The sequence below is a fragment of the Alosa pseudoharengus genome, unplaced genomic scaffold, assembly GCF_046254945.1.
Source record: "Alosa pseudoharengus isolate Yale_2024_CS ecotype anadromous, Long Island Sound unplaced genomic scaffold, YU_APseudo_1.1 YU_APseudo_1.1_scf_1, whole genome shotgun sequence".
Taxonomy (NCBI): Eukaryota; Metazoa; Chordata; class Actinopteri; order Clupeiformes; family Clupeidae; genus Alosa; species Alosa pseudoharengus.
Window position 1 is genome coordinate 23,280,204 of NW_027468564.1, and position 14,559 is coordinate 23,294,762.

Consider the following 14,559-nt stretch of genomic DNA (forward strand, 5'->3'; position numbering starts at 1 on the left):
AGTATTGCACAAAAGAATTGCCAGCGGGAAAATTACATTACAAAATATGTTAAGATAACTTTTTTCATCTTTACCATGTATTTCTGATTATTTGAGTTACATTTACTTACAAATCTTATTTGGCTGAACAAAAGGTTCTATTCTATTCTGATACACACACACACACAAAACAAATACTCACTCAGGTTTAGAGTGTGCAGGCTATACTACGAATCTTGATTAGTGGGTTAGCAAGGTATTGTAGCGTTTCACCAAGAACCAGAGTTCATGAACTGGTTTATTGTATAAAGCACACAATGCAGCATGTAACACACAGCGGACCGTGTCAGGCCCAGAACCGAAAAAGGCAGAACTTTCCAGAACAGTAGCCTATATTCCCCGGGGGTCCCGCCCCCCTCTCACCAGGCTGCCAACCATGAGTGTGCCCGGGGTTATGCATAGCGCGGGCACTCCCTGATTGACAGCCGGTCGCTACAGTATGTTGCTACGTTAAGCTACGTTAGTGTTTCCCAAAACCATTGTAGCAACGAACGTTTGCATCCACTATTGTAAAGTTGTGTAGTTACAGCTACACCTCTCGACCTGTGGTAAGTAACTAGATGTACCGCAGAGCGGTACAAAATATGACCGCCGCCCAGTCCAGCACATTTTTTCCACAAAAATAGATCACGCTGAAAGGCCTATATGATTCGAACTGTCTCACTAAATTGCATCATCCACACTCAATTCTCACTGGTATCTGCTAGACAACAAGTACCAAAACATGATTAGTTCATAGATTTCACATGTAAAATTCATTTTATACAACCCCACCCCCATCTTGCCTGTTTGTAATTCTGAGAAATTCTTGAATTGTGTGCATGTGTGCGTGTACACGTTTATGTCTATGTGTGTGTGTGTGTGCGTGCTTGTGTGTTTGCCTGCGTATGTGTGTTTGAGCATGTGCATGCATGCGTACATATGTCTACTGTGTGAGTATGTGTCATACGTATGATTGGGTATGAAAAAGAGCATCCTAGAGAGGCAGGGCCTCTTAGAAGCACCATTGAAAAAAAAGCCACTCAACTCTTTCACCAGCCACTATAGATAAGGTATAAAATGTGATATCATGATTAGTCAACAGAACAGCATTCATATGGGAATGTGTGTAAACATCTGTAGATGACTCAGAAATGACATCGGAAGACAAGGAGTGAATAGTGGCAAGAGGCAAGCCGAAGGCTGCTGACAAGGGCCCGACGCTATTGTAAAGCAATTTACAAAAGATTCACTGAACAAAAATGCTGATGTGGTACATGAAAATTTAGCTAAAAATGTGGAGAATGCAATGCAATCAAGCATTTTGGACGATATATTGTCACAAGCTGGCAGAATAGGCAACAGGCCGATGTGCGTTTTATTTGGAGACTGTTTTGCGAGACAGAGACTGCTTGCTGCTGATATTCTAGGGATAGGCTACAACATAGCCAATGTACGACTTTAGCCTTTTAATATATTTGCTGCATTGGATCAGTCTTTCTAGAACAGGCAAGGGCTTTCTAGCCTCACGTCAGCAGCGCTGCATCACCCATATAGCCTACATTAAAACAACCAGCGGATGGTGGGCGGGTGCGGTTTTGAAAATTGGTCAAAAAACTTTGGTGCTGATGGATGGCTGATGGATGATAAGTTTTGCTATGCAGTTATGGTTGAAATAATAGCCCATCAGCGCATCTCTAGTGTGTGTGCCTCTCTCTCGCTCAGAGGGGAGGGAGAGGCTGAGGGTCGATCCAGCATGGATTCTAAACTCTGTGGTGGATAGGATCTACAATTAGGTGTTAACAATACTAATCCCAAGTGCTATTGTGCCACACATTGTAGTTCTCCTGTTTATTCGCTTGGAAAATCGCCACGTTTCATGTTGCATGGCCGTAGACATTTCTATCAACTATTCGTGCAACTGTATTTAAGTCGAGAAAACGTGGATGTTTTTGATTACTTCTACGGCTAGTTACGGCAAAGCCCGCTAGCATAGCAACATGCTAACACAGTCCAGCCGCGCACCAGAGTGTTTGAGTGCACGTACCGACACGGGAGAAGTATGACTCAACTCGTGAAAGTTAAGGTAAGAACATATATTACTACTGACATTGGGTGGCGTGTTCCTTTAAGACAATCATTGGCATGAGTTCTGGAGCTGTCTAACTTGATCTACAGTAACTGCTGTGTAGCCTACATATATATATATATATATATATATATATATATATATATATATATATATATCGCGATATATAGCTCCGTTTTAAAGAAATGCTTTTAAGCCTAAAGACCATGTTGAATTTTGTTACAATTTATTTCAAAACCGGATTAGTCTGGAATGGCTAACTATACACGGGAATGAATTACACCTTTGTGTTCGGGAGGTCTGCTGTTTACTCTGATATATGGTTTGTCATGTGTTGCGAGTGTGTGACATATTCCACCGAGAGGAATGGATGTGGAGATGGGCGCAGAGAATAATTATTAAATATTGTGAACCGTTTATCACACCAAGTGGCTAGCACTGTTTAAAAGAGGAGAAAAGGCTCTTTCATGTGACACATGTGTGATTAGTACTTCTCGAGGAGTTCAACAGAGAAAAATGGGTGAATTTGGACGCACTTCATACATATTGCAGTGTAAAAAAAGTGAAGCGCTGCACCAGCTGCAGGGAGAGCTGCGGCACACTGATAGTTATTATAGGTCACTTCAAATCAGCGCAATTTATCCTTATAGGCTACTGCACATTACATGATCTGTCCGATACTCTTTCTTAATTTTAACCGTCAGGGCCTACAGTATACAAATTTCACCGTATCTGATTGTATATTTGGGGTGTGCTAGCTCTTACCTACCCCAGTGATTTGTATGTGACTTGTCTGTTCTGAAAACCTATAACCCTTATGAAAAACAATTGGCCTATTTTAAGGAGCTCCAAATAAACAAAACCTGCTGAAGTAGCCAACAGCATGTAGGCTAATGATTCCTAAAACATACCAAACTAAGTCCATTCTGTAGCTATTGAAAACTGTAAGCTATTGAAAACTGTAACCCACCCTCTGAAGTATGAGGGGCCGTCTAGGCCTTAATTCATACTTGGTCTTACACACACTATCATAATCTTGCACATACACAACTATACTCATGCACACTCACTATTATAGTCATTTTACATGTATGTATGAGAGGGTATAGTCGTGTATGTGAGAGAGTATAGAGTATAGTAGTGTATGTGAAAGAGTATAGTAGTGTATGTGAGAGAGTTTAGTAGTATATGTGAGAGAATATAGTAGTGTATGTGAGAGAGTATAGTCGTATATGTGAGAGACTATAGTAGTGTATGTGAGAGAGTATAGTAGTGTATGTGAGAGAGTATACTAGTGTATGCGAGAGAGTATAGTAGTGTATGCGAGAGAGTTTAGTAGTGTATGCGAGAGAGTATAATAGTGTATGCGGGAGAGTTTAGTAGTGTATGCAAGAGAGTTAAGTAGTGTATACGAGAAGGTATAGTGAATGCAAGAGAGTATAGTAGTGAATGTGAGAGAGTATAGTGGTGTATGCGAGAGAGTATAGTAGTATATAGAAGTAAATGTGAGAGAGTATAGTGGTGTATGCGAGAGAGTATAGTAGTATATGTGAGAGAGTATAGTGGTGTATGTGAGAGAGTATAGTTGAAAAGACTCCCTTATATATATGTTTATATATATATGTTTATTATTAATATATTGTTTCTTATTCTGTAATGTACATTTAATTTAAACCGGCACAAAGTCCTTGGAGAAAGTGCTGCAAAGAAATTGTAGGATTCTATGGCTGTCACCAAACCACGCCCAGTTCACCTACTGGGAAACCCGTAGCTCCAGAGCAGGGGCTCAGACTAGATAAATTGTTTGCTCGCCCTGCATTCATTTATTTGTTCATCAACCCTGCACTCCAGTGTGTCCTGTGTCGTGTGCGTCTTTTGAGTTAACCACACACATACAAAACCCAGTGAAGAACAAAGAACTAAATGGGAAATCAAAATAAACTGCTTGTGTTGCACCGAAACCCTGCCATCTCTGTGTCAATCACTCCATACCAGTGAGCCTTCTAACCGGGGCTCTGCCTGCTCACCACACACTCACTCTCCTCGACCCACATCGCCCCCTACAGTTCCTTCAATGGTCCTTCGAGCCGGAGGACTGAGTGAGTGATACCATGGCAGGCAATGGTTTGGAGTTACCAGAGGGAAGTGCAACGGATAGAAACACTCCTTCAATCAAGTCCCAGAGTGCATTAGAGACCACCAAGTCTAAGCGAGAGAGGCGCCAACCGGACCGCTATGGCTTCCCGGCTCCTGATGGGAAACTCTCCAGTAAGCCCAAGAGCCTCCCTCATCACAGCCAAGCAGCCGAACCATTTCCCATCACGACTGCTGCTGCGCAGGCAGATACCCTGGGACACCCCGATCAACACCCTTAAGAGGAGGAGGAGACAGCAGTGGAGGATGGCGATGTAGAGAAGGAAGAGGAGACTGCAGCCATGGAGAGAGAAGTGGAGGAAGAAGAAGAAATCACCCACAAATATGTCCAACCCGAAGCAGCGGAGGAGCAACCAGCTCCACAACCAGCTCCACCCTCACAGGGAGAGGTGAGACTCGACAGATCTAGAGGCAAGAGGGATAAGCGTGAGTCATTACCTAAGTCAAAGAAGGCCTCCTCTTATACTTACACTTATGCCAGTGGAAGTTCCCGAAGCTCTCGTAAGAGCCACCAGATGGAGCTCACCCCTCTACAGGCAGCCATGATTGAGGAGAGGAGGAAACTTGGAGAACTGCACGAGATCCAAAGTCAGATCCAGGAGGAACAGGCCTTAGATGACCGGGCTCAAGAACTAGACAGGCAAGCACAAGCAGCGTTGAAGGAACGAGAGAGGTTGACCCGATCCATGACGCTACAGCGACGGCTGCGTAGAGTTCAGCGAGAATTGGAAGAGGCTCGGCTAATAACCTCGTTCACCGGAGAAGTGACTACTGAACAACCACCTGCTCCACCTGCTCAGTCTAGTGTTTATAACCCCCCTCAAGGGTTGGCCCCTCTTTCCATGAGCTCAAGAGTTTTAGATGCAGGTGAACCTGTCGATCTGTTCTCAGTGCAGCGTGCTCCCTCTGCTGGTCCTCAAACATCTGCCTTCAATCCTGTTCCAGTGAATCAGCCAACCACTACTTTGTTCCAATCCTTACCTCTGGCTCGAAGTCAGCCTGTCAATACTTTGAGTAAGTCTGGGACTCGCTATCCAGTTCAAGGGATCCACCCAGTAGTTCAGACATCTAGTCCAGAGCAGGCCGCCACTCCCTCACCTCCTTCGTTCCACCATTTAGTGCGGACCGGACCTCGTCCTGCCAAGAGTCAAAGACCCTCAGATCCAGTCCCTGAGAAACCAGCACCTCTTTCCTTGCTTAAGCCCGTTGAAAGGGCGTCAGAGGGAGCTAGCATCATGGAGCTGTTAGTGGCCACTGCTTTTGGCATCCCAAAGCCAAGACTGCCTTATTTTGAGAGTGGAAAGGAGAGTGACTTTGTTCTGCTTAATATGGCGTTGGAGAACCTGTTAGATATCCACGCTCACCTCTCTGAACAATACAAGTTCCAGGTCCTCATGGACCACTTGAGGCTGCCCAGTGCGTACAAGCTAGCAAAGTCTTATATGCACGCCTCAACTCCCTACACATCTGCTCTTGCTGCCCTTAAGGCAAAGTATGGCCAGCCACGGCAGTTGGTACAAAGTGAAATAGCCAGCATCCTCCATTCACCACCTGTCAGATTAGGAGATAGCAATGCATTCCAGGACTTTGCTCTTTCTGTACATTCATTGATCGGCATGCTGCGATCAGTGGACGGTGCAGGTGGAAGTGAGTTGTGGTGTGGCTCTCATGTCGATAGACTACTTACCAAGCTCCCCCTTCACTACCGGGACAGTTTCGTTGAGCACTGTTTGAATCGTGGCATCCTGAAAGATGGCAAAGAACAAAACATACACCTTGGAAGACTTCTCTGCCTGGCTCCAGGTGAAAGCCCACCCCAAGAGTATTGCCCAACAAGTCTCAGTCCCTACTTCAATGGAGAGACGAGAAGCAGTCCAAAAGATCCAGGGGAGAAAGGGGACACCTACCACTATGTACCTGAGCAATACAGCCACCGTGGAAAGCCAGCCTAGTGTCCAACAGGGCCGCGGAAAGAGGATGACCATCTTTGGTAAACCCAAGTTCCAACCTTTCTGTCCATACTGTAACAACAATAACCACTTCCTGGGAACCTGTCCAAAAGTGAAGGAGTTCAGCCCATCAGAATTGAGAACATGGATAGAGAAGAATGATCGTTGCTACAGATGTGCCCGCTGCCATAAGCCAGATAAATGCACCCTCAAAAAGCCTTGCAACACCTGCAAAGAGCTGCATCTCACCATCCTGCATGGCATCGCACATCAACTCTCCACCAGCTCAAAAAGCCCTGGGAACTCTGCTACGGCAGGCATTCTCAATGTGCTCATCCGTGCACCTTGTGCCGAAGACGCACTGTACATCGATCAGCCAAACCGATCTCCTCGTGTGATGTTGAAGGTAGTTCCAGTCTCCTGATCAATGGCCGGCAGAGGTTGCAAACTTATGCCATACTCGATGATGGCTCAGAGAGAATGATCATTCTGACTTCAGCAGCGTCCCAGCTACAGCTTAAAGGCCCAGAAGAGATCCTAAATCTCAGAACTGTGCGGCATGAGGTAATTCCCATGAGTGGTGAGACCATCTCCTGTCATATCTCCCCTGTGAGCCAGAAGAAGATTAGGTTATCCATAGCCAATGCCTTTACTGCCCCGGTCCTCAATTTGGCTGAGCATTCTTGTTGTGCCTCTGACCTGCAGAGGGAGTATTCCCACTTGAGAGGCTTACCCTTACCAGACTTTGTCCATGCTCGGCCATTAATCCTAATAGGCTCAGATCATTCCCACTTGTTGGTGCCCAAAGAGCCTGTCCGCATTGGACCTTATGGGGGACCCATGCTGTCCATACTGCTCTGGTATGGGCTGGGATTAGTGAGGCCATCAGTGGTGACATAAAGTCTATGTTTCACCAAGTACATCTACTCCCTGCTGACAGACCACTACTCAGGTTTATCTGGCGGGCTATAGCTCAGGCAACTCGCCCAAAGACCTATGAGTGGCAAGTGTTACCTTTTGGCACAACTTGTAGCCCTTGTTGCGCCATTTACGCCCTGCAGCGTCATGCAAAGGAGCACCTGGAGAGTGACCCTGAAGTGTTGCATTCTGTCCTCAGAGCTTTCTATGTAGATAATTGCTTGCAAATCTTCGACACATCAGCCGCTGCCAAAACCCTGCTGGACAGACTCCGGGCCACACTGTCCAAAGGAAGATTCGAAATCTGCCAGTGGGCGAGTAATGACTCCAGGGTGGTTGAACACCTCCCCCCTGAGGCAAGATCTATGAGCACTGACTTGTGGCTCTCACAAGCGGGCGTTGATCCCCAAGAATCCACCTTAGGCTTGCGTTGGAGCTGCCTTCCTGATAGCCTGGGATACAAGCACCGGGTGACGCCCATCAAGATTCCCACACTCCGCCTCATCTACCGCACTCTTGCCAGTCAGTATGACCCATTAGGATACATCTTACCTTATACCACCCGGGCGAAAGTGCTGGTACAGGATTTGTGGAAAACCAAACAAGGCTGGGATGACCCCATCACTCCATCCGAACTGGCTGATCAGTGGCTGAAGTGGGAAAGTGAACGGTCTGTCCTCCCAAGCATCAGACTGCTTCGCTGTTATGTGCCCCCTTGTGCCGACCAGTCGGATGTGTACCGAGAGCTTCATGTCTTCTGTGATGCTGCAGAACGGGCCTACGGCGCTGTGGCTTACTTACGTGTCCATGACGACCAAAATCACATTAATGTGGCCTTCATCATGGTCCGCTCCCGAGTGTCACCAAAGAGACAGTTGTCAATGCCCCGACTCGAATTGAGTGCTGCCTTATTAGGGGCACAGTTAGCCACTACCTTGAGGTGTGAACGTACCTTACCCTTGGCCCGAACCATCCTTTGGAGCGATTCCACCACAGTGCTGACTTGGTTGAAATCTGAGTCATGCCACTACAAGGTTTTTTTATCGGCACCCGGATCGCAGAGATCCAGGAACTCACAGACTCTGATGACTGGAGGTACATTGACAGGCCAAACAACCCAGCAAATGCCCTGACCCGAAACTGTGTGACTTGGCTCAACCCAACTGCTGGACGACGGGGGCCGCTCTTCCTGCAGAAGCCTGACAATTGCTGGCCTGTTGCACCTGATGTTGCCCACTCATCACCACCAGCAGACAGCACTGAATTGAAGAAAGCTGCTCTGTGCCTGAATGTCTCTGCTACTGTCAGTGCACTGCCAGATGCCTCCCAGCATCAAAGTTGGAGTGACCTTATCGCCGCCACTGAGCAGGCATCGACACAGTCCAATAAATCCTCCACAACAGCAGCTGAAGCCTTGCTCCTGCAGCAAGCCCAGGCGTCATGTTTCCCTGAAGAACTTGACGCACTCCAGAAAGAGAGACCTCTCCATAGGCACAGTTGAAAAGTTATGGTAAAAAACATTGTATCTGTTCATTTAAAATAATATGACATACTTGTGTGTGGTAGCAGTATTCAGTTTTTCAATGTCACAATGAAAACACATAACAAGGGCAACATTGGAAAAATGCTGCATATAGGCATGAAAGAACTCCATTGAAATGAAGGGCAATCATAAAGTAAAGTATTCATTTATACAGTGCTTTTAGCACAGAGTGAGAGGTAAAGCACTTACACATTGACAACATGTTGTTCAACATTCATATGACATATTTATTCTGCTCTTACTGTATAAGGTAATTGCTAAGACACTGCACATATTTATATTTCATTTATATTACTCTAAGCCACCTTCTGCAAACCAACTGTTTACTAACTGTCTACACTGCATTATATTTCTTGTCCTGTCTATGCACCACCTGTCTATACTTTATATGTCACATTGCACTTTTCTGCCTTTTTGGCACTTCTGGTTAGACGGAAACTGTATTTGGTTGTCTTTGTACTTGTGCTCTGCACAATGACAATAAAGTTGAATCTAATCTAACCATGCCAATTTTATTAGAACATAATATACATTTAGCCTATGCCATTGATAATGTCCCTGTGCATTTTGAGACAAATAACACATGAAAGCAGGAGGGACAACGTGACTTCAACCCATCACAAATTCCAGTGAATATCAGTGAACCATGTTCAGTCAAGAGCCGATCTCATCGAGCAACAATGCAATCAAGTAAAGAGGTATTCATTATCAGTGTTAGTTTATTAGCCTTATTCATTGAAACAGTGTGTGACCTCTGTTCAATTTGCGTAGCTTATAGACAACTATGGTATCGTGTTGGAAGATGGAAAAAGAACATATCACTGGACCACAGAACTAGGCTCTACTGTGGGCCCATAAGGTAGGCTAAGCATATGGTCTCCAATCATAGTTATACTAGGACTACAGGTTCTAATCGATCATAGGAATATTTAATGATTGAATAGCCTATCCAAGACTCCAATACCATTGTGAAATTAACATTATCCAGGCCGAACCTACGACTGCAAGATCCAAAATGCAGATGTCTATCCTTTCACGCCACCCTGTCGCGCTTCAACAAATGTAAGTATTGGCCAGTATTTATATGTATTTGGTGTGTTTCATTAAATGTGCAACTTATTTGTTCACATTTCCTCGGTTGACGATTTATGCTTCACTGATTAATTAGTGTTCAATAGCATGTGACGTTATTATTAAAATTATCATTATTATGCCTATTATTATTTTTATTAATAGCCTACTAATAATAATAATAAAAACATACATAGCCTATTGAAATTACTGCCTATTGTTATAATAATAATAATAATAATAATAATAATAATAATAATAATAATAATAATAATAATAATGATATCATAACTCCTGTGCCTAGGAAACGTGTAGGCTGAATAAATCATAATAAACTCGTGCAATGTCAAATTTCATTACTTTTACATGACTTCATGTGTTCGGCTCTAACCGACATAGTCCGACATTCTCCGAAAACATCTGCAACCATTGTAGTCCAAACTATGTTGGTTGAAATCAACATGGTTCAAACTCACAAAGTACTATGTAAGTACAACGGTTTTGGGAAACAGTCGCAACTTACATGTTGGTTAGTTGAACGATGCATCGTACCACGTTAGTAAAAAGCTAACCATAGTTGTATGGGAAATGCACTTCTGGTCGGGAGCAGGTTATGTGCTAAGTTATAGCTCAAATCTTGCAAAACTACCGCCAACTGACCAATCAATTATCTTGAAAAATGAAGTTATCTGACTTGTAAGATTCTGTCATATATCTTACAGACGGAGCTCCGTCTCTCCAAACAGTTTGGATCTCGCAGGCAGTTTAACAGTGTTATGCGTGCAAATATGCCACTATGGACGTGCATACAACCTCGATTTTTTAGATTTTTTTTTGTTTCGTACATATAAATGTAAATTGTTTAACCATCCAAATACCGGGGAAACTCTACAGATAAAATGCGTCATAACATGCTAACACTAACACTAAAAATGTCATCTATATGATCAAATGCCCTTGTGGACTTGCATATATTGGAAAAACACAGCGCTGTTTAAAAACATGCATTGCGGAGCACAGAAGTGACATACGGTTAAATGATGAAAAAAATCCAGTGGTAGTTCATTTCAATACATTGAAGCATAATCTTTCCACTCTTATATATATTGAGATTGAACAAGGGCCTAATGTACAAAGACTTGCGTGGCAAAAATCTAGAAAGTAGTGCACACACAAAAAAAATAGATGTATGAAACTGTGCGTACGCAGCAACTTTTCTTTGTATATCCCAATTAATGTGAAATTAAGCGCACTTGCATGAGCATTACACTCTCTCTCTTCCCTCATTCACACTCATTTTAATATGCTAACTAGAAGGCCACTCGAGAGCGCAGGCCTCCACAAAGACAAAATGGCCTACCCCGCAATATTAATAAGAATGAAAACTCATTCTTAACTCATAAACTCATGTGCATTTTAATAGAATACATCTTCTAGGAGACTGAGGCAAAAAGTTTTATGACTTCTTATAGGCGCTTATATTTTGTTCACAAAAAGCAATATCTCCTTACACATCTGTGGGTGTCAATGTCAGCTGAAGTCAACATAAAATAATTTGCATTAATTTGAATGAATTTCGCATTAGGCTACACTGTGAACATGAACTTTATTAAGGCTAGTTGTCAGCGCAAGTAGCCTATTAGAGCGCACTGTCGGGAGAAGCATGATTTAGGCTATATTAATATTATTAACAACACTGCCATCTGCTGGTTGTTCAGTGGAGGGTGTCTTCGCATTCAAATCTAGTGGTATTTATTTGTGGATCTTGGTGTGCAGTAGGAATGTCTCAAAATGACGTCATCGACATAAAAGCAAAAAGGAGATTCACAAATGCAGATTCCACATACAAATTCAAGCATATTTATTTTCAAATCTCGAAAATATATTTACAAAGACACGTTTATTTACATAAATTTGTTTATGTAAATTTGTATGTCACATTTTTATATTTGTATTTTGTATTTGGATATTTATAAATGTATGTATATCTATATATATCCTTTTATATAAATAATTTTGAGACAATCCTCACTCCATATATTTCAAGTGTTTATTTCTTTTAATTTTGATTATTATAACTGACAACTAATGAAAACCACAAATTCTGTATCTCAGAACATTAGAATATTGTGAAAAGGTTCATTATTGAAGACACCTGGTGCCACACTCTAATCAGCTAAGTAACTCAAAACACCTGCAAAGGCATTTAAATGGTCTCTCAGTCTAGTTCTGTAGGCTACACAATCATGGGGAAGACCGCTGACTTGACAGTTGTTCCAAAAGACGACCATTGACACCTTGCACAAGGAGGGCAAGACACAAAACGTCATTGCTAAAGAGGCTGCCTGTTCACAGAGCTCTGTGTGCAAGCACATTAATAGAGGGGCGAAGGGAAGGAAAACATGTGGTGGAAAAAAGTGTACAAGGAATAGGGATAACCACACCCTGGAGAGGATTGTGAAACAAAACCCATTAAAAAATGTGGGGGAGATTCACAAAGAGTGGACTGCAGCTGGAGTCAGTGCTTCAAGAACCACCACGCACAGACATATGCAAGACATGGGTTTCAGCTGTCGCATTCCTTGTGTCAAACCACTCTTGAACAAGAGACAGCGTCAGAAGCGTCTCACCTGGGCTAAAGACAAAAAGGACTGAACTGCTGCTGAGTGGTCCAAAGTTATGTTCTCTGATGAAAGTAAATTTTGCTTTTCTTTTGGAAATCAAGGTCCCAGAGTCTGGAGAAAGAGAGGAGAGGCACAGAATCCACGTTGCTTGAAGTCCAGTGTAAAGTTTCCACAGTAAGTGATGGTTTGGGTTGCCATGTCTTCTGCTGGTTTTGGTCAACTGTGTTTTCTGAGGTCCAGGGTCAACGCAGACATCTACCAGGAAGTTTTAGAGCACTTTATGCATCCTGCTGCTGACCGACTTTATGGAGATGCAGATTTTATTTTCCAACAGGACAGCACCTGCACACAGTGCCAAAGCTACCAGTACCTGGTTTAAGGACCACGGTATCCCTGTTCTTAATTGGCCAGCAATCTTGCCTGACCTTAACCCCATAGAAAATCTATGGGATATTGTGAAGAGGAAGATGTGATACGCCAGACCCAACAATGCAGAAGAGCAGAAGAGGTGTTAACTAATATTACTACATTAGGTCGAAGTACTCCCAAGTGCTATTGTGCCACACATTGTAGTTCTCCTGTTTATTTGCTTGGAAAATCGCCACGTTTCATGTTGTGTGACCTTACACATTTTTATCCACTACTCGTGCAACTGTATTTAAGTAGGGAAAACGTGGAAGTTTTTGATTACTGCTATCTTCCTCCCTCTATGGCTACGTCTGAGCCCGCTAGCATAGCAACATGCTAACATATTCGCCCGCGCACCAGAGCGTTTGAGTGCACGTACCGACATGGGAGAGGTATGACTCAACTCGTGAAAGTTAAGGTAAGAACATATATTACTACTGACATTGGGTGGCGCGTTCCTTTAAGGCAGGTGTCTGATTACTAGGCCTAAATGGTCATGTGATATAGGCCATCCCTACCAGTTCTTATTTGCCTCATGAAGATCTTTTGAGATCAAAACGTCCCTTTTTTTAGGATAAATAAAGTATAATTTAGTATAAAAGAGCCCATATACATTGTGCAGATCATCTCCTTCTCCCTCTCTGACACGTTTTGTCTGGCACCTGTTAAAAAATATTTTGGATGTGCACCCTTTTCCACAAATAAGAAACCAGAGTTCCCACAGACAGAAAGACAGACAGAGAGAGAGAGAGAGAGAGAGAGAGAGAGAGACACACAATGACCCCATACGTTTGCATTTGAAGACTGATAGGAAATTAGTGGGAGAAGGAGGTGGGACTGGGAAACTCACCTTTCATGACAATGTGTTGGAGATCCATGAATATCCATGTTTATGTAATTCTTCATTGTCTCACAGCCATATGCTGCAGACTCTGGTCTGAGTGTCTCACTGGGACCTGCAGCCTCCTCTCTCTCCTGAGAGTCACTCATCCCAGCAGCAGGGATAGGCTCTCTTAAACTGAACAGGAGAAATATGGAAGAAGTCATTTTGAGTTCTATTCCAACAACAAAGATAAATATAGCTGCAAGCAGCAATGCGGGGGCCTAGCAATGCGCTATAGCTGGAATGGCGTTGCCATGGCATGAGCAAGCACTCACAGCAAGTTTGATTGCAATTGGATAAAGAATGGCTGAGAAATAAGCTCATTTACTTTGTTACAGCGCCCCTAGAGGCCAAATTGCCCCAATGTCTTTGTGAGCTCTCACAATCAGCTACCATGTCCCTCTACCAAGTTTGGACTTCATACACAAAAGTGTTGTTGAGATGTGAGCTCAGTTTCCTTATTACAGCACCCCTAGAGGCCAAATGAGACCATTTTCCTTGCATGTCCTAATAATCAGCTAATATGTCCCTGTATCAAGTTTGGACTTCATACATTAAAGCGTCTCCAAGATGTTAGCCCACTTCCTGTTTTGCGGCTTCATCGCCATATTTGATTGGCTGTCATAGGCCAATAAAGTGGAATGGAAAATGGAAAATATGACAACTATCGTTTGTGCCAAGGATTCAGAGGCTACCTCAATTGTGAAAATCAGACAAAAGAGTCAAGGATCATTCGCATTAACGCATGTCCAGCATTGAACTGGTGGTGGCGCTAGTGTGTTCAATGTATATGCATGAAAATTGCTGTGAATGATTGGGACAGTGTCCTGACTAATGGTATCAAGATGTGTTATGTTAACTCAAAGCGTCACCGAGATGTTACAGTGGGTCCCGGTTAAAAA

General features: G+C 43.4%; 1 protein-coding gene across 4 annotated transcripts in view; it reads right to left on the reverse strand.

Annotated features, from left to right (window-relative positions):
• The window catches only part of LOC143123306 (uncharacterized), an 88,609-nt gene that overhangs the window by 55,355 nt on the left and 18,695 nt on the right, over window positions 1-14,559 (reverse strand). For all 4 annotated transcript variants that reach the window (XM_076284636.1, XM_076284618.1, XM_076284610.1 and 1 more), the window contains one exon: window positions 13,625-13,792. In XM_076284636.1, the coding sequence (XP_076140751.1) occupies window positions 13,625-13,792 (168 nt within the window). The remainder of the gene's footprint in view (window positions 1-13,624; window positions 13,793-14,559) is intronic.